We start from the raw sequence: 27742 nt of genomic DNA on the forward strand, positions 1-27742 counted from the left end.
AGGTGGATACAGTATCCCCCACAGTAGGCCATAAGGGGTTCCCCCAAGAAGGTCAATAGGGCACTCGCAGTAGTCCTTATTCTTAACCGCCATCATCTGAGTCCCCAGATGCCGCCGCATCCTTCAATAAGTAAGTTTGCAACGGACCCCAAATATCACCTGGTCTGCTGCGCATCGGTAGTAATTCTGCGTACACATTGTTCTGATCTTGACAATAAACTAAATCTGTCAGCCACTCCTTGAACTTCGGGGCCCTCCCCCTGCCCCATCTGCACGCCACACGTCGTTTGGCCAATAGTAGCGCAATCTCTACGAACTTGCGAACCGTCCTAGGTATACCTCGTGTATATCCTAACAGCATGAGTAATGGATCATCTTCGAACACCCCTCCAGTCATAGTTTGCAACGCATCCCATATCTCTAACCAATATTCATATACCCCAGGACACTCCCATGCTAAGTGGAGAAATCCCGCCCCCTCCGCCTTGCATCGCTCACACCTGTCGTTGTCCGCCAGTCGAAACCGTAGCTTTCGAACAGGCGTATAGTAGAATCGCTGTAGAAATTTGAAATGAATAATCTTCATCCTGCTACTAGATGAGATTCTAGCTGTGACGGCACTACAATATTGCCATTGAGCGTCAGTGACCTCTCTACCCAAGTCTGCGCTCCACGGGGGCGTGGCTACGCAGGCAAACGAAATGGCCGCCTGACTGTAGAGCTCCGCCGGGCGAGAAATGAACGGGGCCGTTCGCAAGTGATCCGGCGCTGCGCTGGGGTCGGAGTATGCCTGCAACTGATCCCTGAAGCCGCCTGATGCAGCCTGCCTAGTCTGGAGGACGGGGGACGACGTGGAAGGTCGGAACAACTGAGGGGTGCTGAGGCCGGCTGTGCCTCGCGGGCCGTTACATTGCAGCTCCGGAGCGCCTGGTGAGTCTCCTGATTGCCCCCTTGCTGTCCCCCTCGGCCCTAGGGCCGCTGTAGTGCTCTCCCAAGTCCGCTGCTCGGCCCCGGTGGTGTCCGTGGGTGGAGGTGCGGCCCCTCGGTGCGCGACCGTCACTTGCGGCCTGGTCCGGCCTTGGGAGCCGGGGCCTCGATTTTCGGGGACTGCCCGGGAAGTGCGGCGGCGAGCGGAGCGCGCGGGCGGCGGGCTCTGGGGTGGGGGGGTGATTGGCGAGGGGTGTGGCCGGTGGGCTATTGGGCGCTCTGCGGACGGCCTGGCATCGCTGCATTCGGTGGGGGCCTGCCACCTTTGCCCCCACCGCTACCATGCACCCCAGACCTGCGCCTGTCCCCCTGCAGACCTAGGACTTACAAACTCTCCTGCACTCCTGCTGATGCGGTGGCCTTGATTATCGGACGCCTGTGCACCTCCTCGTGGCCGGCGCTGGCTGCATGACCTACGGGACCTCGCCCATTTGTGCTGCTTTTGCCTCGAGGCCTTGCCTACCTGGTCCCCCCACTACTCCACCATTGGCTGCCTGTCTTGGCGGGCCCCTTAATCCGCCGGCTGTTGCCGGGTGATTGCCGCGGCCACCTGCTGACCCTACTTCTTGACCTCTGGCACATTACTCCAGCCAGATTCATACCCTGCCGTCCTGGGTGCAACTGCCTTGGCGAATCGTGGGCTCCTGCAGCGTGACTCAGCCCCTCAGGCGGAGGAACAACGAGTGCCCCTAATCCTCTGGTCCCGACCTGACCGCCTTGCTGCTGGGGTGCCCTGTCACTGTGCTTGACTCTCTGGGTGTCGCTGTAGTCGTAGAGTCCTGTGCCACTGGTGATTTGTCCGACATTGCTTCCAACATGGTGAAGAAAGATGTTACCCAGAAGAGACTTACCTTCAGTTCAGCGCCCGTCCATGCTTCTGCAGTTTCGCCGGCAACGGAGGCGGACACTGGGGGCCAGGTGGCGGCGAGAGACACTGCGGGTATGGTCGCTGAGATGATGGGTGAGATGCGGGCTGGATTCAAGGCCTTGGATTCTCGCTTTGATACCCTCGAAAAGAAAATGGTGGACATGGGCGCGACGATCCAACTGCATGATAGGCGCCTGGACCTGGCGGAATCCAGAGTTTCCGACATCGAGGATGGAGCTGCGTCGACGCTGAAAAGGTTGGAACGAGTGGAGAAGATCCTTAAAGACGTCGCGATTAAGAACGAGGATTTAGAAGCGCGCAGTAGGCGCAATAATATCCGAATTATTGGCGTGGCGGAGACGACAGCTACCGGACGCTTTGACACTTTTGTGGAACACCTCCTGATCGAACTTTTTGGCCGAGACACGTTTACCGCTGGCTTCGTGGTTGAACGCGCACACAGATCACTGGGGCCCCGACCTAACCCTGGCCTGCCGCCCCGGCCCATTATTGCCAGGCTCATGAACTTCAGGGACAGAGATGCGGCGCTGAAGGCGGCCAGGGAGGCGGGTGAGGTTCGGTGGCAGGGAGATGTGCTCTCTTTCTACCCGGACTTCACCATCATGGTCCAAGATGCGCGCCGTAAGTACACTGGTGTCAAGGCTGCATTGCGCAAACTGGGGTTGCGCTATGGTATGCTGTATCCTGCCAGACTCAGGGTGGACGTGGATGGCAGGTTTCGCATTTTTGACTCCCCTGCGGAGGCACAGGAATTTTGTCGAGCCTACAAAAACAGAGGGTCTCCTCGAAAATCAGATGATGCTCAACGGTCTCCGCCACGCACTGACTCACAGGCTAGTGCTGACCTGTTTAATGAAACCGGACAGGGTTGACTTCTCTTCTCCCCATCTTTTTGTGCCAGGCTGTTTGCCTCAGTATTCTGCATCTGAAAATACTGTTCTTTGTTTTTTTGCAGTGCTTTTTCATAATTGCTGACAATTGAACGTTGCCCCGATTGTGGTTCTCGCATGGCGGAGCGTCGCCTACCCCCATGGCGCGAGCCGTATTGTACTTTTCTCTAACGTTGTCTTTATTTTGCAGGTACATTAGTGGACAACTGTTGTTGCTTGTTGCTCTAGGTTGTCTCCGGAGGGGTGGGATTAGCCTCCTTGGGCTTAAGGAGTGGCTGGGTGGTGGGTGGTTGGGATGGGTTTGTTTATGCTTTGGTTCTGTTGTTTGTGCATACGCACTGTTTTTCTATTTGAGTGATGCCTATTTTGCGGGAGGGAGCTGGCGGATTCGCCCACACATGTTTTCTTACGATTCCACCGAGTTTGAATGGCTAAATTAGGGCAGCAGTCTGGTCCTTCCAGACTTACCTCCATGTCTTGGAATGTCCGAGGTTTAAATGACACGAGGAAAAGGCGACAAGTTCTAAACTATGCAGCGCGACATGGGGTGGATGTCTTATTTCTGCAGGAGACACACCTAGTGGGTGCTGACTCTTCCTCCTTTGCGAAAAGCTGGGGCGCGCACAGATATTTTTCTAGCTATAGCAGATATGCAAGGGGGGTTGCGATCTTGATACATCGACGCGTTCCATTCGTGCTCTCTGACAGTGTATTAGATGTAGATGGCAGGTATGTTGTGGTCACGGGGGTGCTTCAGGGCTTTAAGGTCACCTTTGTTGGAGTGTATGGCCCCAATTCGGACTCCCCTACCTTCTTCCAGGGACTCCAGGATGTTCTGCTGAGATTAGACACTGATATGATGATAATGGGGGGTGACTTTAACCTGCTCATGACCCCTGCCAGGGACAGCACCTCCTCTTCCCCGGATTGTAAGCCCCGCTCCCGTGCTGTGCTGGCGGATGTATGCGCTCACTACTCACTGATTGACATTGAGGCCCGTTTACACTCCACCGCACCCATCTTCACCCACCACTCGGGGTATCATAACACTAGTACCAGAATAGACTACTGGCTCCTTTCCCCAGGGGTGGCCGGTTGGGTAAGTGACCATTTGACACTCCCGCGCACTCTGTCTGATCACTCTCCCATAGTGCTGACCCTACTGATCCCCAGGTTGGGAGGGTATGAGAGACAATGGCGTTTTCCTGGCAAGGCGTTATCTGACCCGGTCTTCAAGGAAGACATTCGTGTTGCCATAGAGGAGTATTTTGAGTTCAACGAGGGCACAGTGGACACTTGGGCTACATTGTGGGAGGGATTCAAGGCCACTATTAGGGGGGTCTGCATCAACAAACATGTAGGGGCTTTGCGCGACATCCGTGCCTCCCTGACCCGTATTGAGAAAGACATTGCTGCATTGGACACTAACACGCTCCCTGACACGGATGGTGGGGTGGAGGCGACAAGGTTGACACTACTGCAAGAATTCAGAGACACTGCAGACAGGGAACTGACTTATCTCTGCACACAACACTCAGCTAGGCAATATGGTGAAGGTGACAGGCCTGGCAAGCTCTTGGCCCATTTGCTTCGTCCCCCCCGCCAGGCTTCCTTCATCTCTGACATGGTAGATGATCTTGGTGTTCGTCATCAGACCACCCCTGCCATTTGCGATGCCTTCCTATCCTACTACAAGGAACTGTACACCTCAGGTCTGTCGGCTGACTGTCGCGACCCTGGCCCCTATATTAACGAAATCTCTATGGTGTTCCTGGAAAAACATATGCAGGAATTTCTGGCGATGCCTATTGAACCGGACAGCGTTGTGGAAGCCATTGATGCATTAAAGGGCTCCTCGGCGCCGGGTCTGGATGGCTTTTCGGCTGACTTTTATAAGGAGTACAAGGAGGAACTGGTACCTCGCCTGATCGAGGTGTATGCGGAGTCACTCGAGACGGGGATTCTGCCGCCCACATTGCGGGAGGCAGTTATCATTTTACTTCCCAAACCGGGTCGGGACCCCACTAGGTGCGGTTCCTACAGACCCCTTTCCCTACTCAATCTTGACTATAAGATTTTGGCGAAAGTCCTTGCCACTCGACTGTCTTTACTTATGGAATCTATCATTTCGCCAGCCCAGTCCGGATTCGTTCCCCATAGATCCACCTCCTTTAATCTGCGGACGCTGTTTTCTGTCCTTCACAAGATTGAGCCAGATACGCCGGCAGCTGCGGTGTTTCTAGACGCCGAGAAGGCATTTGACTCCTTAGAATGGTCGTTTTTTCTGTCTGTCATGCATCGCATGGGCATGCCGTCCTTGTTTGTCTCCACGGTCGAGCTGCTTTATACTGCCCCCAGAGCGAGGCTGCGCCTTAATGGCACGCTTTCTGATAGCTTCCCTCTTTCCCGGAGAACCAGACAGGGATGCCCCCTGTCCCCCCTGTTATATATCCTGGCCATGGACCCCTTGGTACGACACTTTCAGGAGCGCCACCTGCACCGCGGGCTCCAGTTCCGGACGGGCCCGTTACTCATCTCCCTTTATGCTGATGATACCACTCTATATGTCAGGTCTCCGGAGACCAACCTATCGCCTTTGCTGCTTGAGGTGGAACGCTTTGGGAGGTACTCCGGCCTTCGTATTAATTGGCATAAATCTGAGATCTTTCCGCTCACCCCCTCCACTGCCCGCTGGGACTGCCCGTTCCCGCTGGAATGGAATACTGAATCGGTGAGATATCTGGGTATCCACATTCATCTAGACACGGTATCCATGATTCGTCTTAATTACGGACAGGCGTTAGACTTTCTGGAGGATAATATTACACGTTGGATTCGCCTCCCTATCTCGATGGCCGGCCGTATCGCCATAATTAAAATGATTATACTTCCCCGTTTTCTGTATTTATTTAATAACATACCGATCCCGCTCACTCGAATCTTTTTCACCCAACTCCGCTCATTGTTGTTGCGTTTAGTGTGGGGGGATAAGAATCCGCGAGTTTCTTGGCGCATCTTAACGCTGCCTTATGAACGGGGTGGCTTTGGAGTGCCAGACTTTTATATTTATTACCTAGTCGCGCAGTGCGCCTATGCGCATCCTTGGTTCCATCCGGACGCTCGGATCCCGTATTTGAGACCTGAAGCGGACTTGGTACTACCACTTACCCTCAACTCGATCTTGCCCAGAGGCTTACCACGAGACCCACTTGACATACAAACTGTGTCCACTACATCGTGGGCCTGGATGCAGTTGCGTAGACTGCTCCAGCTGGACATACTGTACTCCCCGGCTCTTCCATTACCTAACCCTCACTGGCTCCACATCACTGCGGAAGCGGTGGTCTGCAGAACGCTGTCCAAATACCAGTTCACTACAATAGGGGATCTGTTCCCGGACGGACATGTTTTTTCTGTGACCGAGGACTCACGGTTCACGGACCGGACGTTTATGGATTCCTTTGTCCTGACCAGGATGAGGTCCATGCTTAGAGCGCAGTTTCCATCGTTCCCATTGCCGCCGGATGAAATGGCAGCACTGACTTTCCTACTCCAGTCGCAAACGGGAGCCCATATGGTCTCCAGGTTGTATGGACTTTGTGTGGCGGCCCTCCCGGCTTCGGATGCGAAGGTTCGTGCGGCGTGGGAACTTGATTTGGGTGGCCCCATCACGGATGCCCAATGGGATGCCTGTTGCCGCTCCACTAAAGAGGTCTCTGTCAACAGTAGACATAAGCTAATTCATTTCAAATTTTTGAGGCGACTATACTTCACACCGGCGCTGGCCCACAGAATCGATCCAAACAGACCTCATCACTGCCCTAAATGCAAAGCTCCCCATGCCGATTTTGCACATCTCACATGGACCTGTCCGAAATTGCACACCTACTGGCTACGGGTACACCGCATCTTGGGAGACATTCTAGAGTGCGAATTGCAGCATAAGCCGGAGATTGCACTGCTTGGCTATGTCGCTGAGTTCCCCCGGACCACGCGTAAGCTTGCCGCCATAGGTTTCTTGCTGGCGAAAAGGGAAATTGCTTTACTTTGGGGGTCCAGGCGAATCCCTGATTCCACGACCTGGATGCGCAGCCTTGCCCAATGCAATACCAATAGTGTGGAATACTCCACCCAGATCCCTACAGCCTCACGCCCAATCGACATTACACGGGATACTCACTCCCAGGCTGCTAGCTCTATTGTCCCAGAAGGGGTGGGCTAGGTGATTTTAGCCGAACTGCCAGTGCGCTGCCTATTGAGGTATGCAGGGCTTAGCGTCCACACACTACTGGAATGGGTTATGCGTGAGCTGCTGATTTTGGACTGTGTGCTGGTTGGGGCCGGGACGTCTCCCTCTTCAGTTCCCTTACACACCTTGCCCCGGCTGGAGTGGTTGCTTCACCCTAGTCTTTACACTTGTCGTTTTACCTACCCTCGTCTGCCTATGCCTCTGGTTATGCCATCTTCCTAGTCAATGGGTGTATTGCTTGCCCCTCTCTCTGTCACGAAGGCTCACTTGTTTTCGTTTTGTTTGTAGAAGGTTTTATCTCTTTGTGCCATCTTTCCGCGTGTGCAATTTTCCTTCAGATATGGAAAAGTGAAAATAAGATTTTAGAATGTGTTACACTGCCTGTAATGTCATTGGTCTAGTCATCCATTTACTTCCTTTGTATAATGACCATTAACGTTTTCATTGTCAACAATTTACTGTGTACTTGTATGCTTGCACGGACCAATCTGATGCTAATAAAGAGATTTAAAAAAAAAAAAAAAAAAAGTCTGCGCTCCACTGTCTACGAGCGGAGCTCTCAGGTCCCTGATGCTGTTTTCTTATATTGTTGTACAGCCTGGAGACAAGATGGCGGCCTTCGGACACCAGCATTGCGTGTAGTGGCAACACCACTTCGGGTTCCTTCGGGAAGTCCGGTAAGATTGTGCGAATCCCCTGCCTGAGTCTGACGTAGTAAAAAATCTCTATAGGAGTGGGTTCAACATCCTGAAACAGTTGTTCCCTGGTGCGGAACTGTCCCTCAATGAACATGTCTCCCCACTTTGTTATCTACAGGCATCTGCACATCCGCTGAAATCCCACCTCCTGTAAGAGTGACAGGGAAGGGTGATACGAAAGGGGCATTGCAGGTGAGTACAGCTGCGCAGCAGACAGGGTCTTCGCAATGCGAGTCCATGCGTCTATGGTGCATGTCACCGTAGTGAACGGTGTGGTTATGTCCCGTACCGAGCCGTGTATTAGGCCACTAAGTGGCAGAGGTCGTGCGATCCAGTCTTCCGCAGCGATTTGCGGCATAAAAGGTGTGGGGTTAATCCAGTGATAGGCGTACTGCGCTTGCGCAGCAACATAATAGGTTTCGAAGTCCGGGACGTCAAAGCCCCCCCTCTCATAGGGCTGGATGAGAATGTCCCATCGCAGCCGTGGCTGTTTACCCCCCCAGAAGAGACGAAGAAGTTCCGACTTCAGTCGTTTAAAAAAGAAAGCACCAGGGTAATATGGGATGTTCTGAAATAAATATAGGAATTGCGGCAGTATCACCATCTTTATTAAGGATGCCCTCCCCGCCATTGATAACGGCAGCGCCGCCCACCGTGTAACGTTGTCCTCCATTTTCGATATGGCCACCCCGTAATTCATCCTTAGCGTGTCCTCCCTGTTCAGGGATATTTGTATCCCCAGGTATTTAAGATCTGTATCGCACCACTCCAGCGGAAAATCCAATGGAAATCTGCGGACCGCACCCGTTAGCGGGAAGAATTGAGACTTCTTCCAGTTGATCTGCACTCCCGATATTCGTCCAAATACTAGGAATTCTCTGAGTATCGGGTTAAGTGCATTGCGCGGGTCTTTCACGTAAACCGTGATGTCATCCGCGTACAGCGAAATGCCAATTTGGCGCTGGAGGCAGCGAAAAGCGCTATCTTTGTGCAGTTGCCGGATGCGACATGCTAGAGGCTCAACCGCTATGGCAAAGAGCAGTGTAGAGAGCGGGCACCCCTGCCTTGTACCTCTAGATATAGCTATCGGGGGGGACAGGAGGCCATTAATGACTATCTTAGCCGTCGGTGCAGTGTATAGTAGTTCCACCCAGCTAACAAATATCTGCGGGAATCCCATCCTGTGTAGTATAGCAATTAGGTACGTCCACTCAACCGAGTCGAACGCTTTCGTGGCGTCTAGGAACACTGCGGCGACCGGAATATCCGGGGCGATTGTCTGTATTAAAGAGAACAGTGTCCTGAGATTATGCGATGTAGCGCGACCCGGCACAAAGCCAGCTTGATCAGGTAAAACCAGTTGGGACATTATCAGAGAGAGGCGAGTCGCGAGGACTTTAGCAAGAATTTTAGCGTCACAGTTTATGAGGGACAACGGGCGATAGGAGTCCGTATCCGCCGGGTCTTTTCCCGGTTTTAACAGGGATGTAATAACCACTTCTCTCATCGATCCCGGTAATATACCGGCTTCCAAAGAAGCCACATATACCTCACGAAGGACCGGTGCCATGATATCTATGTAACATTTATAGAACTCCGCAGGGAGCCCATCCAGTCCAGCTGCTTTACCATTAGCTAGTGACATTATGGCGTCACGAATCTCGTCAAGCTCAAGTGGCGCACTAAGAAATGTCCTATGCACATCACTGATCCAGCATAGTGCAATGTCATCCAGGAAGCCTCCCATGTCAACTGCCCCCTTTTGTTGTGTGGTGTACAATTGACTATAATGTGACAAAAATTGTTTCTGTATATGCACTGTGTCGCTATTCCGAGTACCATCCGGCGCCACTATTTCCAACACTGCGGTGCTAAATCTCGGCCTCCTCGTCAGTGCAGCTAGCACCTTGCCCGGCCGCTCCCCCTCGCAAAACTGGCGCGCCGTCCAGTATTTCCCCTTGAAATTGACCTCTCTCATCGCCTCTGTCTCATACTCAGTCAGTTTTTCCCTAAACGTCTTATGTAGCCCCGTGTCCAACCCCGCAGCCATACCCAGTTCCAGGTCTTTCAATTCGCGTTCCAGCCTGCCCAGTGTTTTCTGTATATCTCTCAGCACCCCTCCCCCTTTAGATATACAAATTCCTCTGACCGTGTCTTTGAACGCCTCCCATACCGTTTCCACACTATCCACCGAGTCCCTATTCCTAGGAAAAAATTCTTCAATTTCATCTCCCAATTCTGATTTGAAGACAGAGTCTAGTAGCATCGATGGGAGCAGTCTCCAAGGGGGCCTCAAGTTATTGTGACCGGGCACAGCAAGGGAAAGCAGTAACGGGGAGTGATCAGAGTAAGTTCTAGGCAGGTGTGTTACCTTTCCCATCCCTTCACACAAACCACGCGAAACAAAGCAGTAATCTAATCTAGCCCAGGTATTAGTGTGGGAAGTAAAGTGTGTGCCTTCCCTACGCGCAGGGTGTGCATGCCTCCAGCTATCCACCAGCCCAGCTTCTTCTATAATGCCCATCAGCATATCTCGTGCTTGTTTGTTATATTGTACGCAGCCCTCTGATCTATCCACCCCAGGAAGCAAAGCCAGATTAAAATCCCCCCCCCCCAAATAACGTGAGTAGCACCCACCCCCAATACATGCCCCCATAGCGTCGTAAAAAAACCTGGTGTGTCAACATTAGGAGCATAACAACTTACAATCACCACAGTATCCGTGCCCAGTCTTCCCCACACAATTACATAGCGACCATCCGGGTCCAGTATATCACCCAGCAAGTGAAAGGCCGTGGATTTCTTGATGAGTACCGCAGTACCCCTGGAATATGATGAGTAGGACGAACATTTCCTGATCACAGCCCACTTTTTAGCAAAGTTGGGTTCCACCCGTGGCTTAAAGTGTGTCTCCTGCAGCAGGGCTATGTGCACATTATGCCTATCCAAATAAGCAAGTACATTTCTGCCTTTCCTCGCATCGTTAATGCCCCTCACATTCCATGACAGGATCGACAGTAAGTTCTTGGATTTATCAGCCATAGGCCCCGTCATCAATGATAGAAAGACACATATCCACCCGCCTCCGCCACCCGCCACCCGTCACATAACAATTGGTACTCCGGACATGCAAGTTTCCGTGCAACCATTGACTGTAGCAACCCATCACCCCAAGTCCCCTCCATCCCCCCCACCCACTCCCCCTCCCCGCCAAACATCCCAGTGACCCCCCCGCTCCCAAACCGATATCAAGTCAACATCCCGCATCTGCAGTCCTTCTGGGATCATCATAAACATTCGAAGTGCAAGCTTTTCCCATCCACCCCCCTCCCACTGAAATATCCCCAACTTTCCAGCAACCCTTCCTCCCCCCTCCCTTGAGACTGACAGCAAACCCCCAATGAGCTGCAGTGAAATAAACATCGTTAGTGGGGTACACCCTAATGGGGTCATCTAAGGTACACACTTCACCACCCCCTCCATCTCGCTCTACGTTTCCGACCTCCCCACCGAGGAGTCTTCGAGAGGGGGGGGTGTCGCCTGGCATACGTTACCACCTTCATGTACAATGCCGATCGCATCATTGTCCCGTATCTGCATCAGCAGTTTCCACTCAGGATCCCTAGTCCGAAATCCCAATAGCAACTGTCCTCTGCGACCCCTGGGTATTATAGTGCAACTCGCATTTCATGCCAATATCCTGCAATAAGGGATCAATCCGCTTCCTCTCCTGCTCTTTCTTCTGCTCGATGTTGATCCTGCCCCCTCCTCAACGATTTCAGGTAATCCTCAACTTGCTGCGGATTCATGAAAAAGTGCTGCTTCGCCTGATGTGTTACTCTGAGTTTTGCAGGGTATAGTAGCGCATAATCAATTTGCAGACTTCTAAGCTTTTTTTTTACATCCATAAACTTCCGTCTTTGATCTTGAACCATCGGTGTGAAATCGGGGTACAGGGTGAAATTAACTCCATCACACGTGAGCTGTTTCTTCGTTCTCGCAGCTCGCAACTCCGCATCCCTGTCTCTATAATTGAGTAGCCTTGCTATGATCGGCCTGGGTGGCAGTCCCGGTTGGGGTTGTGGGCCCAAAGAGCGATGCGCCCTCTCAACAATGAACTGCTGCGAGAAGGCTTTGTCTCCCACCGCCGTCTTCAGAATCCGCTCAACGTACTCTTCCATCCGCCCCGTATTTGTTGATTCCGGCACGCCTACCACGCGGATGTTATTGCGGCGGCTTCGTGCTTCCAACTCTTCATTCTTTGCGGCTATCACCCTGAGAATGTTGTCCATCCTTGACAGCCTAGCATCATGGGATGCCACAGTATCGTCACAGTCCGATATTCTCCTCTCCGCCGCTGTGATGCGTTCTTCGTGCACGTCCATTTTTAGCGCGATAGCGTCCATCCTGGATGAGAGCCTGTCTACCTTATCTACCACCGTCGCGAATCCTTGTTTCATCTCCTGTAGAATAAGGTGCATATCCGGCGCAGGTGCATCGCCGCTAGTACCCGCAGCCGACATGTTATGAGGCCTTCCCGGCTCCGAATCCAATCGAGCGTTCTTCTTTGCCGGTTGTGTCGAGTCAAAGGATAGCTTCGGCTGTCTAGCGTCTTGCCGTCCCATGTTAGCGCCCTTTACTGATCTCCCTTTGACGTTGTTGGTTCCTCTACCTCCTCCACTCCTGGGCGCCACAGAGGTTTCCGTCATAGATCAGTGCAGCTTCCAGCACACACCTGGAGTGTCCTCAAAGGGCCGCTCCGACCCCCACAGTTTTGACTGCAAGCTTCCACAAGGTGCCTCTGATGCACCCCAGATTGCGGCGTCTTCGTGCAGATCTCGTCCCGCCGTTGTGCAATCAGCTCGCCGGCACAGGTATGATCCACTCAGACAAGTCTCCAGTGCATGCAGTGCCGGATCAGGTGACACAGATGTACCAAACTTCACTGCAAAACCACCACAGATATGCAGTTACATACAGCCCCTGTCAAATCACCAATATGCGTTTTTCAAACGAGCGGCCCCCCTGCCACCAACACATCAGTAGAGTCAGAGTTCATCACGCACCATATGAGGGGTCAGTGTCATTATAGGCATTCCTTCCAAGGAATCGCAGCAGATAATGTCATCACTAAGCGCCCACCAATCTCAGAGGCATATTCCGATTTAAGCAGTGCCTGGGGCCGCTATTCCCTTCCACAACGCCGATATCAATGCACCAGCCTCTTTGCTGCTCGGTACCTCATTACGAACCTCTGTCTACGGACCCGTATGCATCCGCTCCGCACGTTACTCCAGCCAAGTTCTGCAGCACCGCCCGGTGCCTCAATGGCCAACTGTTCTGATGCGGTGAGCAGACGCTCTCTAGGCGCCAACATTTTACGTCTGCCCCGCCACGGCCAGACTCATAAAGTCCTGCGTCTCCCGCCTCAGGGACCCAAAGGGGGGGCCTCAGAAGGGTGTCATTCAATCGCGGGCACCCTCAACGCACCTTGCCTCCGTCAGTTATTTCTAGTGCGGCAAGTCAGCAGGTCTCCGTACCATTCCCGCCGACCTCAGTCCTTCCCACGTCGCATGCAATCCCGTTATGGCCGGTAGCAGCGCCTCCAGGATCACTCCGTAGGGTCGCACTCCGTGAGCAGGCAAGCCGGCGCTCACACACTGCAGGCGTGGGCGCCCCGGCGTCACGTACTCTCCGAGTCCAGCGTCGCGCACCGTGACCACCTCAGCAGTTACCGGTCAGTTCCGTCTTTGCTCATATCTTTGCAGTCACAGCTCCGTTTCTTGTCAAATTTTCAACGAGTGTTGGGACTGTGTTTTCCTTTGATGTCACTAATTTTCATCAGCGTCGGAGGTGGTTAAATCAGGATTACTACAGGATATCGGCACAGGCTGCAGGAGCCTCACTAAAGTGCGGCCATGCTGCTCGTGCGCCCTCTAGCGCCCCGCATTTTGTGAGTTTCTTCACTGCAACTGCCATGAAAAGTGTGGCTATGTGGAAACAAACTGGGCCATACAAGGCATTCTTATGCCTCACACCATGTGGATGGACACAGGGGGATGCACACAGGGGGGCACAACATGTGCATACACACCAGTACCTGCATGGCATGGACTGAAGCAATCTATGCCATGCAGGTACTACCTTTGACATTTCCATTGCAGTGTCTATTTCACAGGCATCACCCTGGGAAAGCCATAAAAGTGCCTGGCAGACACAAGAAAACTCCTGATCTGGCGGCGGGTTGTACATGGGTTTGGCGGTGCAGGAGCAGGGCAGTCCTGCTCCCACACCGCCAAACTCATGAGGCCCTAAGTCTTTTGTCCTCCAGAAAATCTATGCCTACCTCAGAGTGGCAGACAAAAGAGGACAGTGATTGAGACGCAACCAACATTCTGGGAAAAAAATGAATGTTCCCCTTTTTTAAGTATTTCGGCATTCTTAAACACCCAAATCCAAGCACCATAGTATGCTATTCATTTTGGGATGGTTAGGCCCCAATTTCACAATAAAAGACTTATTAGTTTTTGTTTTCTAAGACCTACATCATTCATACATACATTTAAACCATCCAGAAGTATTTCGAAGCCATTTGCAGTTCTAGAATTTAAAAGTACGTAGCAATACTGGAATAGACATGTACATTACCTGCACCATATCTTTCCCTACAGATCACAGATATCTCTCTAGACCATTAAAATATAGGAAGAAAAGCATGGGGGTCCTTCACACAACCTTGGCGTACTCTCAAGGCGGATCTAATTTCTGAAGAGAGTTCCCCATGTACCCCATAACAGATTTTTTAGCATCATACCATCAAAATTAGTAGCAAATCGATTGGGGCTCAATCAAACCCTAGCCTCGCCCTAATGTTCCATAATTTGGATCAATTTACTATGTTGAATGCACAAGAGATGCTCCTACTAGCTAAATGAACAGACCCTCCCTTGGCGTTGACATTTTTCCCTAGTAAAAACTGTAGATTAAGATACTGGTCTGTAGTGTCTAACCCTTGGTGAAACACATATTGCACCCTGGAAATAATCAGTTTTTTTTATCCAAGCTTCCTTTTTGGAAATTTCCAACCCATACAATTAAAACCTCCTTTTAGTGCCTGCCTTGCGTATCTGCAATTTCAGCTACTAGATCATTAATGACCTTAGTAAAATTGTCATAAAAACAATACAATACAAATGAATCAAGATTATATTGAATGAATCATGCAACACAAACATTAACATTTGATAAAAACAGGTAGAATTAATTTCCTTAACCCTAAGTTTGGACAATTTGGTCTATCGAGTATAAGGGAATGGCTGTGCAACTGATGCAGTAAAAGCAATTTAAATTAAACTCATCAAGGACATAGGTTATCAACCTATATATGACACCCAATCTGGATTAGAAAGCTTTGCACAAATGCCTGCAACATACCATGAAATAATCTTGAAACAAATGCTCTGCATAGGGTTACTATAATGAGATCCAGACATACAGTTTGTTCATGGAGCATGGTGACAACTTACCCCATTAGAGTGTTATTAGGCATGGTAGGTTTCTGGTGAGTTGGGTGCATTATTATGATAAAGTCGGTCCTGGGCATCCAAGGAATGTAGTGCCTCAAAGCTATTCCTTGCAGCAACTTTGACAAGTGACTTGGCAATAGATGCCAATATATTGTCTTGTGCATGGGGAGATTGCGGTGATGACATTGGCGGCCTATAAACATAGCCCAAGGGCAGGGCTTTAATTGCATTTTGGGCGAAGTTCTTATACTGTAAACAGTGTAGGAGGGATCTGACCAAATGTGTGGTTTTAAAATTGATAATCATGCAGTCCGCTAAAGGTTTCTTTCAGTGAATACCTAACCAAGGGGTCTTCTAACAGAGAGGACTTTCCCTGAGCAGTCATGACACCACCTCGAGTTTGATGTATGCCAATGAACTGTATCATTTGTTAGGGCTGAGAGGTCTTCTCTCCTAGATGCCTGCACCGCTGGAACATACTTCAGGACAAATGTATATGTTGTGCGTTCTAGAGGTAGTTGATGATTATCAGTACCTGTCTAGCCGGATGCACATCTATTTTGGCATGATGGTGGTAAATTAGCTAAAGTAGAATTAGTTCTGTCCACAATTACAGCATTGTTCAATTAAGTAAAGAGTTTGGGGCTTTTTGCCATCGGTTGTGTTAAAGAAACTCGGGATGCACTAGGGAAGGAATGACTAAATACGAATGCTTGTATACCCATATATTGTGGGACTACTCCAAGATCTTTCATTTTAACATCAATTGCTGAAAGCTTCTTAGAAACTAGAGTGTGGAAATCTCTAAGCTTAAACGCCAATGTATCAAAGCTCTTGGAAAAGTGATCAAGTGTCTCTGCTTCCAGTTTGAAAATATCCTTAAGATTAATTTCCTTGAATTGCTATTTAACTTCTTCAAAGAGCATATTTATTCTACCTTCCTGTAGGCTAAAACTTTTTTCAGGGACTCATCTTCCAATCTTATTGCAGTAAGGGCCTTTTTCCTCCTTTTCACATGGTGACTAAAGGGTGAAGAATTTAGCATTGAGTCACCTGCCTCCAGAACCCATGTTAATGCATAAAGGTCTACTTTGAGCACATTGAGCAGATCAACTTTCTTTTGTCGTTCTTCATTAGGGGTTTGATTAATAGCATTAGCATCCACTACTGTGCTCCCACTAGTTGACAAATCTTTTAAAAGGTCTACATCTGGAATGATCAATATCCTCCTTACCTCATCAATCCTGCCCTCCACAAGACTGATTTCTGACTTAGTGGCCTCTATAACTTATTTCAAGTAATTTGTAATAAACTTAGGTCTGGTGCCGAGATTTCATTTGGCCTTGAGGGGGTGGTTAGCTTTCCATTTCCTCGTGTTGTAGGAAACATGCAAAATTCATCCAACATGTACCTTTGCAGGCTAAACAGTTCCTTAGCCCCTGGCCTAAGAACCAAGAGATTGGGCCCAGCTCAGCTTTCGCCAAGCTCAGAAGGGGCGGCTCTTGGCCTGGTCTGTGTCTGGGCACATCCAGCATGCATATAATGCAGCATGAACCAACAGGGCCTCTCATGCCCCCGCCATGCAATGACTCCATCTCCTGGCAGTGAAGGGATCCTGGAGCTTGTGGTCTGAGTCCTGTCATGGCTTTAAGTATCAAAAGTTTTGCCTGTTAATTTATTGACTCGCCCACCTTTACTGCAGTACTGTGCCTAGGAGTAACTTGAGTTATCTCTCAGAATCTCGTTCTGGGAAGCAAAATCTTGATTTCCGAGATGCTGGTCAGTCTCCATGGGTCTCAGGAGGAAAATGATTCCTGCTATTATGACCCCAAGAAGTTGTTTTAAAGTTACCCGTGCATTTGTTTAGCATAACATGAAACAAACAATGCTTACATATTTATTTTTCACAGTTCTAGCACTCTGTCTTATGTAGGTCTATGTTCTTTTACTAACTGCCAGCGTCTACCCACCACCAGTCAGGCCAAATGTAGAAAATATTGGGCCCAATTCACAAAGGTAAACTCCCACTTTTTACTACTTTTGGGTATCCACAAAGGTAAACTTAGACCTAAAGTCTAAATGTACTACTTTTCGGTATGCACAAAGGTAAACTTAGACCAAAAGTATAACTTTACCAGTGGTAACTTACCTTTGTGAATACCGAATAGTAGTAAAGTTAGACTTTTGTTCTAAGTTAGACTTTTGGTCTGACTTTACATTTGTGAATCAGGCCCTATGCCTGCATTGACTTCAGAAACCACAGGGTAGCATCGGGACAACTTTTCTTTAACCTCTGTGGGCGGCAGGTAGCCAGGGCCGAATGGCACACTCAGCAAAAAGTGAGAATGCTCAATGCTCAGCCATTCAGTGAACGAGCAATGAGGGAATCAGATGGAGGTAACAGCAAACTTTCAGTGCTGTAAGAGTTCCTGTGGCCCCAGTAGGCAGTGGTGTTGGATCAAATTTTTGACTGTGGGGGCTGCCATAAATAATGGTAAGAATGTAGTATGAGGCCAGTATTTTATTTAGGAGCAGGCGTCACAAATGTATTACTAAAGCATGGTGTGGTAGCACACTACTTATAGACTGCACATTTTACATTGAAATGTCCACTACATTTGCACAGACATGGTTGTACTGATAAAACTATAGAGCCCACAAATGATATGTGCATTTTACATTTCAGTTAAAAATTGTCATTTGCACATTATCAAGTAAAGTGTCTTGATTCGTTTTGTTCCCATTAAAATATTTGTTTTTTTCTCATTTCAAAATTAGGAAAAAGTGCTGCATTTTTGCTTTTCTCTTAATCTATTTTGAAATATGTGTAGATTTATTTAGAAATAATACATGGTGTTTTGTTTTAAAAGAAAACAACATTCTACGGCATTTTCTTACACACCAGAAAGGTTCACTTGACACAATCCTCACACTCTGCAGTAAGAGAAAGAAAAGTAAAGACCAGTCTCCATGTTAAAAGGTTAAGCAGTAGCTTGTTGGAAAACTACACTGACAGTTGACCTCTGTCTTTCACGGTACAGCTAATGTGCAGAATTAAAACAAAATGTAAAGTAATCTTAATGCTCGTTCACCTTTGGAACTCCACCATGTATATTTTGGAAGTGCTACAGCATCCCCTACATCCTAACTTCAAGTGGCTATGCAAAAAAGAGCTACCCAACTGACTGTTGCAATTGGGCCCTCCCACATCTGGGCCCTGGTGCATTGCATCAGTTGCACCACTAACAGCTACTCCCCTGTGGAGGTGGAATACAACATATGGTTGGCAATGTGTTCTAGGGGCATGTGACATCAGGAGGACATTTCAACAGTATTCATTTAGTCAATTGCACTATGAGGCTTGTAGTTTTGCTATTCCCCTTAGGATCGCCCTATTTGATCATTATTGCACCCGATAACATGCAACACCAAGGGGAAATATATCTGGTGCAATGACTATGACAAATGCTACATTTTTCCCCCTGAAAATGCAGCATAACATAAAGATGTTTGTGTTTTCATCGGATACCAGGCACAATACTTATATGCCTCCACTACAACCAGTTGAGGAGTCACTTATCGCCACTGATGAATAATTATGCCATGAGGTACATTATTTATCGTGTGCATAAATTATGCCTATTATGAGTCTATTGAGAATAACATGCAGATCTTATTGTTCAAAGCACAATAATCCACAATATGGTAATTACCGTATGGTTTCCCTTGCAAAAATTTGCAGGTTTGCACCTACCGAAATTGAACAAATGCTGGGTTAGTTAACACATCCAGCAATTATCGGACACGCACAGGACAGAAATTTAGGAGCCATTCGTAAATATGCCCTTACGCTCTTACGGCTCACTCAATAGAACACAGGTAAAGATCAGGCAGTACTTCACTGGAGTGGTGTTGCTTCAGCCTCTGTGCGATGGGTCAGTGAAAACATTTTTTGCGAGCAAGGCCATCGATTGTGACTAAAAGTGGATGTACCCGTCCACGGATAAGTGCCATAATATGTAATGCACTTGTAATAAGGCAGATGAGATATCCGACATGTTTGAGGTGGAGTAATCCAACCAAACGACTGTAAATCATATCCTTAATGTGAAACGAGACTTACTGGGAGAATCAGAAAAAAGACACTGTAGCCACATTGGTAAAATAAAAACACTACCATCTGTGTCGAATGTTTCTTCGTGTACACTCCACACACTGACGTCTGCCTTAGAACCAGACCCTTTATTATTCCAGGTGTGTAGCAATTCACCCTTCCTTACCAGATCAGACTTCACGCACCTGTAAGTAAACAATATTGCATATAGGTTAGCACTAGAAAACTAAATAGAGAGGCCGCCAAAAAGTCTGCAACAGATTCAAAACTTTGAGTATGGTTGCTGTGGCCTTAAAGAAATTGGAACCAGGTGCAGACATTTAATGAACACTAATGAAAAATACCCGCCAGCAAGGGAACCAGGCCTCTACTGAGAGGCATTTAAACACAACACAAGGGTTGGGAAGGGGGTTTTAGAGCTAGTGCATTATACTGGTGGGGTATGAAGAGTACATATATTCAAACTGACCCTAAGAATCAATGAAAACGCATGCTATGATTATAACAAGCTAACTCATTAAGCACCAAAATGTACTATTTCTTGTGGCATGCGCACGTCTTTCCAACCCTAATGTTCCCACATATTAAATGCCATTTTGAAATTTCATTGCAGTTTTCTCTTTGCTTCCCACAATCTAACTCATTCCCATTCCATTCTTTGACACAATGCCCTCCAATCCGCTACTATCCAATTCTAAGACCACAAATACTGACACTTTTCTATCCAACACATTCTATATCATTTGTCTCTCATGATCATCCTCAGTGAATTTACAGTGCTTCAGTTCTAGATGGTGAACTTCTTCTCTAAAGCCTGTGGAACCGATATGGATCTTGCAAGCCCTGTAGTGACATTTTTCTCTGAATACGATCAATCTTCTTTATTTTATGCATGACTAGAATTCCTTATGATCCTGCTCCTCCCCCATTATTAACTACCTCTTACAAATAGAATTACTACACGTAGGTTTTGATTATACGGCTCTGCCAATGAGACCCAGATGATACCTAGCTTCAGGTAACCTTTCCTTACTCATCAACTAAGTTTGAACTGCGTCCATCATGTCCTTTGGTTGGAAATAGTTGGACGTACTAAGTGAGTTGATTCTTAACCCAACAACGATTGAGATTATTGTGCAAAGCTGAAATATTTGGTCTCCCTGACTTATTTCTGCTTTTGCTCTAACCCAGCCACAGACCTCCTGCTAGATAAGAGTTTTCTGTATAATCAAATCACAATCATAATTATGTCATTGCAGGCTCGTAGGCAGAGTTTTGCTATACCCAGGCTTCCCCCAGATTGTCACCAGGTAACAACCATAGGGCTGGCATGTCTTGAGAATGCAAACTAGCACCGTTCATCCTTCGCTTCGGCTCCAGAGGATACATGGTGCAGCTGTACCTCTGAAACTGCTTCACAAGCTCTCTTGACTCTGTGATGGCTTCCTATGTAATATTCAGAAGGCACGATCTGGTTGCTTATACTTTCCCTATCTCACCCCCAAACTTTCCACATGTCTTCCACTGCAATTGATATAATTTGTGCCCATCATCGCGCAGGAAAAATGGATCTTAGGTTGAATTGTTGTTTTTGCTACATATAAGTTTAAATGATGCCAGTAACTAATGGCTTAGTAGTTTACGAGCTTTGAAAATATTGTTATGTAACATTTTCAAGTTACTATGTACCTGTATGCATTTTTATCTGGTTTTGTAAAATAACTTGCAACTGCTACATCTCCCAAACAGATGTATCCAGGTTGAGGAAGCATTCTGTACAACGTAACATCCGTCTTTCCTCCACTTCCTTTATCATTCCAGACTTCCCTAAAAGATAAAATGTTATTGCTATTATGGGTCAGTCTTTCAACATGATTTGCCGACAACAAACATGACAAAGGCAATAAATGACACATTAGGTCAAGAAGCACTACAAAAACCTTTACATTTTGGCTTGTGATTCATTCATTTTGATGTTACACTGCAGTTTAAGGGACTTTCTTATGTAAATAATTTCAATGGTGCTTGCACGTTGTCTCTTTGGGTCACATAGACACTTGTCATATTGATACATAACCTAGAAGTTGGGAATACAGAAGGCTGTGCCAGAAATATTTGAATTAGAGGCACCTTGGTTGTGTTTGTATGTCATCAGGTTGGATTAATGGCTTTGAATTATTAAAAGGGGGAGGCACTGAAAATTAACTAACTGAGTGGGAAGTGGAATGATTGGAGCTTGAGCTTAAGGAACTAAAATGCCACCCCAGGGATTGCATTTCTAGGTGTGCCCATGCTCTCAGGAATATTTGGGATGAGGGCAGATGGAGCAGTTGGCTTCTCTGTGGCACCACTTCCGGATCTGCTGAGGGGAGTTTAACTGCTGCTGCTTCCATTCTGATAGTAATATCGCATACTGACCCCGCTTTTAGTTTAGGTGAGAGAGTACACCTAGTTCAGGCTATAAGTGGAACTAATATACCCGGAAAGGTGGTTAATCTACTCATGAGCTAAGGAATCCCAAAATAAAGGTCAAGACAACCAAAAAACATTCACTCCATGTCAAACTACAAGGAGATTGGGGTTTCCAGAGACAAAAACCTCTGCTTGTAAACCATGTATGTGTCTCAAGTCCCAATCATAAATTGCAACTCTTTACGGATTGTCAGCTTAAAGGATAGGCGTTTTAATGGCATGTTTGATCCTGTAGTGCGTCACTGCTTCCTGGGGACACAGGGATGGGATAATGAGTCCCCTGCTCCCTACTGTGCTTTGAAGCCACTTCAAAGAGAGCACAACAGTGCTCCCTGACTTTGATTCAACTGGGCCCAGCCACTGGTACCTGACCCACCCGGAGGCAACTTGGAAACTCAAGGCAGAGCCCCACGTGGTTCGTTGTTGGTCTTCTCAAAGGTCACCTACCTTCCGTGGGCCATGTCACAGGCCCCTGTGGACCAATCTCAACGCACTTCATCTATTTTTGCTTCTGGTGGCCTGCCCTGGCCATCTGGGACACTTTCCTCCACGGTCCTGCCCTCCAAGAGGGCAAGCTTGGCAGGGAGCTGCCTTCCCTAGATCCCTGTGTCAGACATCCACCTTACTCTCCTTCTCGGTCTCTGTTCTCCTTACGCAGAAGCCCAGATTTTCTTCCACCAGTCCTGGTGTAAACCAGAGGCAGAGGCCCAGGTCCTCCAGACAGCCAGGGGCTCCACCTTCAAAGTTTCCATGGCGTCAGCCTCCAGCCTCAGTATTCCTCAGCTAGAGCACATACCAGGGAGAGCTCTACTTTGTGCACAAGACCTTTTAAGGAAGGGCAGAGTATACTGGCAGGTATGTACGTATGGCCTATCCTGCAGTGCCACATCACCTCTCTGTCCCTGTTTCAAACTTCCTGCACAGTCTGCACAGGCCTCTGATATACTTCAATATGACGTCGTCCAGGGGTCCCATGGTCTCTGAAAGACCCACTTCCCCCACTCGCTGACATCACGGCCCAGGCCTGGATCATCTGGCTGATTGACATCTGCCTGATTAATGCTGAGTGGCTTCACCTTGTCGTGGGGATGACCCGTACATTTACACAGTTTTAAGTTGGCATGGGCTTATCAGAAGTTGAAACGCCATTTTTACTTTCCTGCTCTGCTTTGCACACGACACGCACTTGCGCTAGTGTTTAGAGAACACTGAGTATTTTGCTTCACATGAGAATAACTTGTTTTTCTGCATTTCTAAGCTGCTTCGATAGTTTAGTCTGTACAGTGTGAGCCGAGACCGTTAAGGTTATCTTACACACTGTGGTTGTTGTTCTACCTGATCAGCGCACATTCTAGCCATAACACATATGCAGCTGTGGCCACCTCTGATATTGGCGCATTTAATAATGCACTGCATAGGCATGATCACACACACTTGGAGAACATTCGTATGCTGAGAGCTTGTGCAGAATCTGATGTGATCCACTTCTGCTAAATACCAGAGGTATGGGGCCGCCTATGTAAGCCTATGAAACCTTCTATTAGTTATAAAATAACCTACTAGCAAAAGAGGGTTTAAAATAGGTCTATTTAAAACCTGTTTCCATTTAGCATTATAACATGCTTTCTCCCTTTGTATTCTATGGAATAGTAACTATGCTGACAATATTGTTTCTCATAATATGTCTGCTTGTATTATCTAAGGTACTGCGCCTGAGATCACGGCGTTAGAAATAAACATTTCAAACTAGCTTGTGTCTCCATTTACTCCCTGTTTTGGACTGGTATGAGAGTATAACGAAAGAGTGTTCCTGTTTTCCACCTTACCTGAGGTATCCTAAGTCGCATTTTTAAATTTTGGGCGTACTTACAGTCCCGATTATGCCCAGCGTATCAATCCATTGTATGCTTTGATACAACCAACTTTTACCAAATTGTGCTGGCTGCCTGAACATTCAGCCCTTTTGCGTTCTTTGCAGGCTGATCTTCTAGAATCTAAATTCTTACTGACTCGTGATAACCACACCAACCTGTTGATTAGAATCGTCCCTGGGGCGGTGGGTTTCACGTATCTTACTTTTAATGAAGGTGACACAGTACCTATCACTTACAAGTCACACTTGTACACTTCGGCAGAATTGCGGTTTTCCACTGTGGAAAAAGTTTTGACAGCAGTGCAAATGGCGATTCTGAAGGAACGTGCACTGTCGCAGGGAAAACGAATGTTGGTTTTTACCCCGTATCATGCCCTGGAAGCAGTGACGGAAGCCAGTGTACCTAATTCTAAAGCTTTGCACCCACGGTGGACACAATGAGCCACATCTTTGATGTCTCCGGATGTCACGTTTATTTTTGATGCCTCCTTGCAGTCGCAGGAGTGCTTACAGTATGAATTTGTTTATCCTGCTCCTTTGACTATGCGTCCATTGGAGATTTTCCATTGTATCATGTACGGTGACGCTTCTGCGCAAGTTGTGCATGGGTCTAAGCACGCATATATTTCAACCTGCGCTATTGTGGTCGGTACTATGGTGAATGGAGAGTTTAAGTCCGATGTCGTGCACACACAGACATTAGGGGACTGTACCGCACCATTGGCAGAGCTCCGTGCTCTATTGCTAGCCTTGGAGTACGCAGATCCTAGTGTGACTACTCTTATTGTGAGTGACTCTTACTACTGTGTCCAGTCTTACAATGACAATCTGTTCTTTTGAACTCAAAACTCCAAAGGTAACACAATAAAACATAAAATGATCTGGGTCTGAGTGGCTGAACTTAAAGAGCGACTGCCACTCACGTATGTAATTCATACTCTGGGTCATCAGCGTGTGGGAGCTCATACTGTTGGCAACAGTTTGGCTGATGAGGCCACAAAATCAGCAGTATCGACATATTTGGTTGCAGCAGTTACACGTTCCAAAAGTAAGATTGATGATGACATCTTGGCAGCAATTGGCTCTACTGAGAAGGGATGTAAATGTCCTGCGGGATTTCCTTCAAAGTATTGTTATCACTTAAGTCCTGATAAAGTTCCTTATGTGAAAATACCCGACGTTGGTGACAGACTGATTCCCAACGCGGACCGCAGGCCCTCAGTGATTACAGCTGACAATGAAGGTGTTGCGTCCGCGCATGCGGGCGTTTCGGCTACTGTAACTCAGCTACAACTATGTTTCGGGTGGCGGGGACTGTACAAACAGACGCGTGATTATGTCGTTCAATGTGATATTTGTCAGCAGATCAAGCCTTCGACTTCTGCGCGTCCACCTCAGACACAGTTGTACATTTCTAATAAACCACTTGGTTGTGTTTACTTAGATCACTGCGGTCCTTTTTCCTCTGATACTGCGTATAAGTATATCCTAGTTGCAATTGATTCTTGCACATGCTTTGTTTGGGTGTGGCCACACCGCAGCGCTGATTCACGAACTGTCATAAGAGACTTGCGTGTCCTTGCGGGAATTTTTGCTTGTTGCACCTTCCATTCTGATCAGGGTCCAGCCTTCGCCTCTAAGGCGTACAAGGACGCCATGAGTTCGTTGGGGGTCCAAGACAAATTTTCGTCTCCATACCGGCCTGAGGGCAATAGTGTTGTGGAACGAATGAACCGTGATTTAAAGCAGACATCGACAGCTAGGGTTATAGGCACTGGCAGGAACTGGCTAGCCCATCTCAATAGCGTACAACGTGCACTTATTAATCTCCCTTGAAGGTCTCTGGGTGGGCGGACCCCATACGAAAAGCTCTTTGGTATCAAAATGTTCGTCCCGGACCTTAAAGGTCTAGACCAGGCGGCGGCAGCTGCCCCCTTTGATGTAGATGAACATTGTCATGTTTTACAGAATCTACAAGAGACGAGAGACAGTCTTGCAAAGGAACACTTGCCTTACACATCTGATGCTGTGTTGCAGATCCCGGTAGTTGGCTGGCTACCCCGAGACGGAGAACTGGTCAGAGAGAAGATCGAGAACAAGAAAGAAGTTGGTTCTCGTATCGAGCTCCGGTTCCTGTACTTGGGGTGCAGGGCACAAGGACAGTCATTTTACCTCCACTTCCAGGTCGTAAAGAAAAAAGGTACATCTCCATTGACAATGTCAAACTACACAGAGTGGCCGATTCTTCTTAGTATGACACCTGCGGTCTTCTGTCCGGCACTACAGAGGAATTTTGTTTTGGTTCCGGATCCTAGGAACAGGCCTGATGTTGCTTTCGAGATGCCTGCAGTTTCAAGTCCTTTATTGAATACTATTCCTGATACTCATCTTGATGATACTGAATATACTTACCCCACTGACTTATCAATGCCCGGTTTACAAACCTGTGTGGCCAATGAGTCCAGATTTTCATTTGACACTAACTCTACCACATCGAAGTCCCCTTCAAAAATTTCTGTTTTTGCTCACTGGTTTAAAAAACATTTTTTGATTCCACCTTGGACTTACATCTGGTTGGTCCTTTTTTCAATTTTTTTGTTCATGTCAATTGGATTTGTGGTGTATTTTATCCACCTTGTAAATGGACACTACATTCAGGAAAGAACAGTGATTCGACCTATTAATGGAACATTGGCACCCCACTCTAAGTCCCACATCCACAGATTCCTGAGAGACTTGGCCTTTGTGAATATTACTGCTTGGCCCGGTTTAGATGGGATTGTATGGGACGCTGTTTAATTTCAAATCCATGGTCCCACAGAGCTTATAAATGCCCCAAATGTACTGAGAGTTTCTATGGGGGATGTAATTAAACAAAATATACGTTCTGATGATTGGGATGTTCAGGCCATAAAGGCTTTGTTTTCAGATTTGAAATACTATGCTGCCTTTAATGCTGAGGATTTATATTTAGATTCTGCTAATTATGGTGATTTGTACTGTTACCAGCACTTTGGAAATCACTACCTGCACAAGGCGAACACAAGAAGGAATGTAGTTAATTATACCTAATGGGAACATTGTCCCGCTCCTATAGAAGGCAGCTGCAGTGCTCTTTTGAAGAGATTCACATACTTTACTGATTTCAATCAGTCAAATTCTAATGCGTTTTATTTTAAATTGACAGAATTTGTTATATTCCAAGTCCTTCCTTGACCAATTGGCTATTGTTGGCTATGAACTGTGGAAAGAGACTATTGATCCTAAATCTGTTTGGGGTTCTAAAAGTTGGCAAGTGCAAGGCACTGAGGCTTTGCATTGTGCATGTCTCATCCCGAACCATATGTTGTTTTTGAATGCGACTATTTCACAAACAACTTACTTTGGATTGGTTACTACTAAAAAATTAAATACACCTTCTTTTCCTGAATTAGAAGAATATCCCGGCTGGGATAATTATACTAGTATATCTGTTAGAGAATTACAGACCATGATGCTAAATGCTTCTTTTAACATTTCCAGCTTAGATCCACAAGGTTGGTTGCTTTGGCACAAAAGTGCTGATTCCTGTCAACATCATTTTCTGGGTTTGTCCCCTGGGTATATACAGATTAGGGCGGATCCCCGGTTTCTGAGTGACCATTCTGTAACAACCTATTCTGTAGGGAAGTTGTGTCAGAGTTGGCTCCAACACTCCACCTTAATGTCAGTTAAACTGCATTTGTCTAAACTGACAGACAATGTTGATCTGAATGACTTAGTGAAAGGTGCCTGCAACTGGCAGATCTAAAAGATGGATTTATGCTGTTTACAACGAGGTTTGGAAAATTTCTCAGATTGAGGCTGCTTCACGTTTAAGAGCTATTGATCAAGCTAATTTAGAAAAAGTGCTTGAAGTTGTAGATAATAGCATTAACACGCTTTTTTCCCGCATTTACACGTTAGATAATATTGTTTCGTCTGTGGTTGATATTGTGCAGGAAGATGTGTCTGTTTTATTTCATGGACAAAATCAGCTGCGTTCCATCATGCAGTTTGCGTGGA

At 47.5% G+C, this 27742-nt stretch overlaps 1 protein-coding gene across 1 annotated transcript in view; it reads right to left on the reverse strand.

The window, feature by feature from the left end:
• Positions 1–27742, reverse strand: part of LOC144766277 (uncharacterized) — a 149145-nt gene that overhangs the window by 74850 nt on the left and 46553 nt on the right. Inside the window, exon 3 of the mRNA XM_078650347.1 lies at positions 21043–21180. Within this exon, the coding sequence (XP_078506473.1) occupies positions 21043–21180 (138 nt within the window). The remainder of the gene's footprint in view (positions 1–21042; positions 21181–27742) is intronic.

Source organism: Lissotriton helveticus, chromosome 1_1 (assembly GCF_964261635.1).
Source record: "Lissotriton helveticus chromosome 1_1, aLisHel1.1, whole genome shotgun sequence".
Taxonomy (NCBI): Eukaryota; Metazoa; Chordata; class Amphibia; order Caudata; family Salamandridae; genus Lissotriton; species Lissotriton helveticus.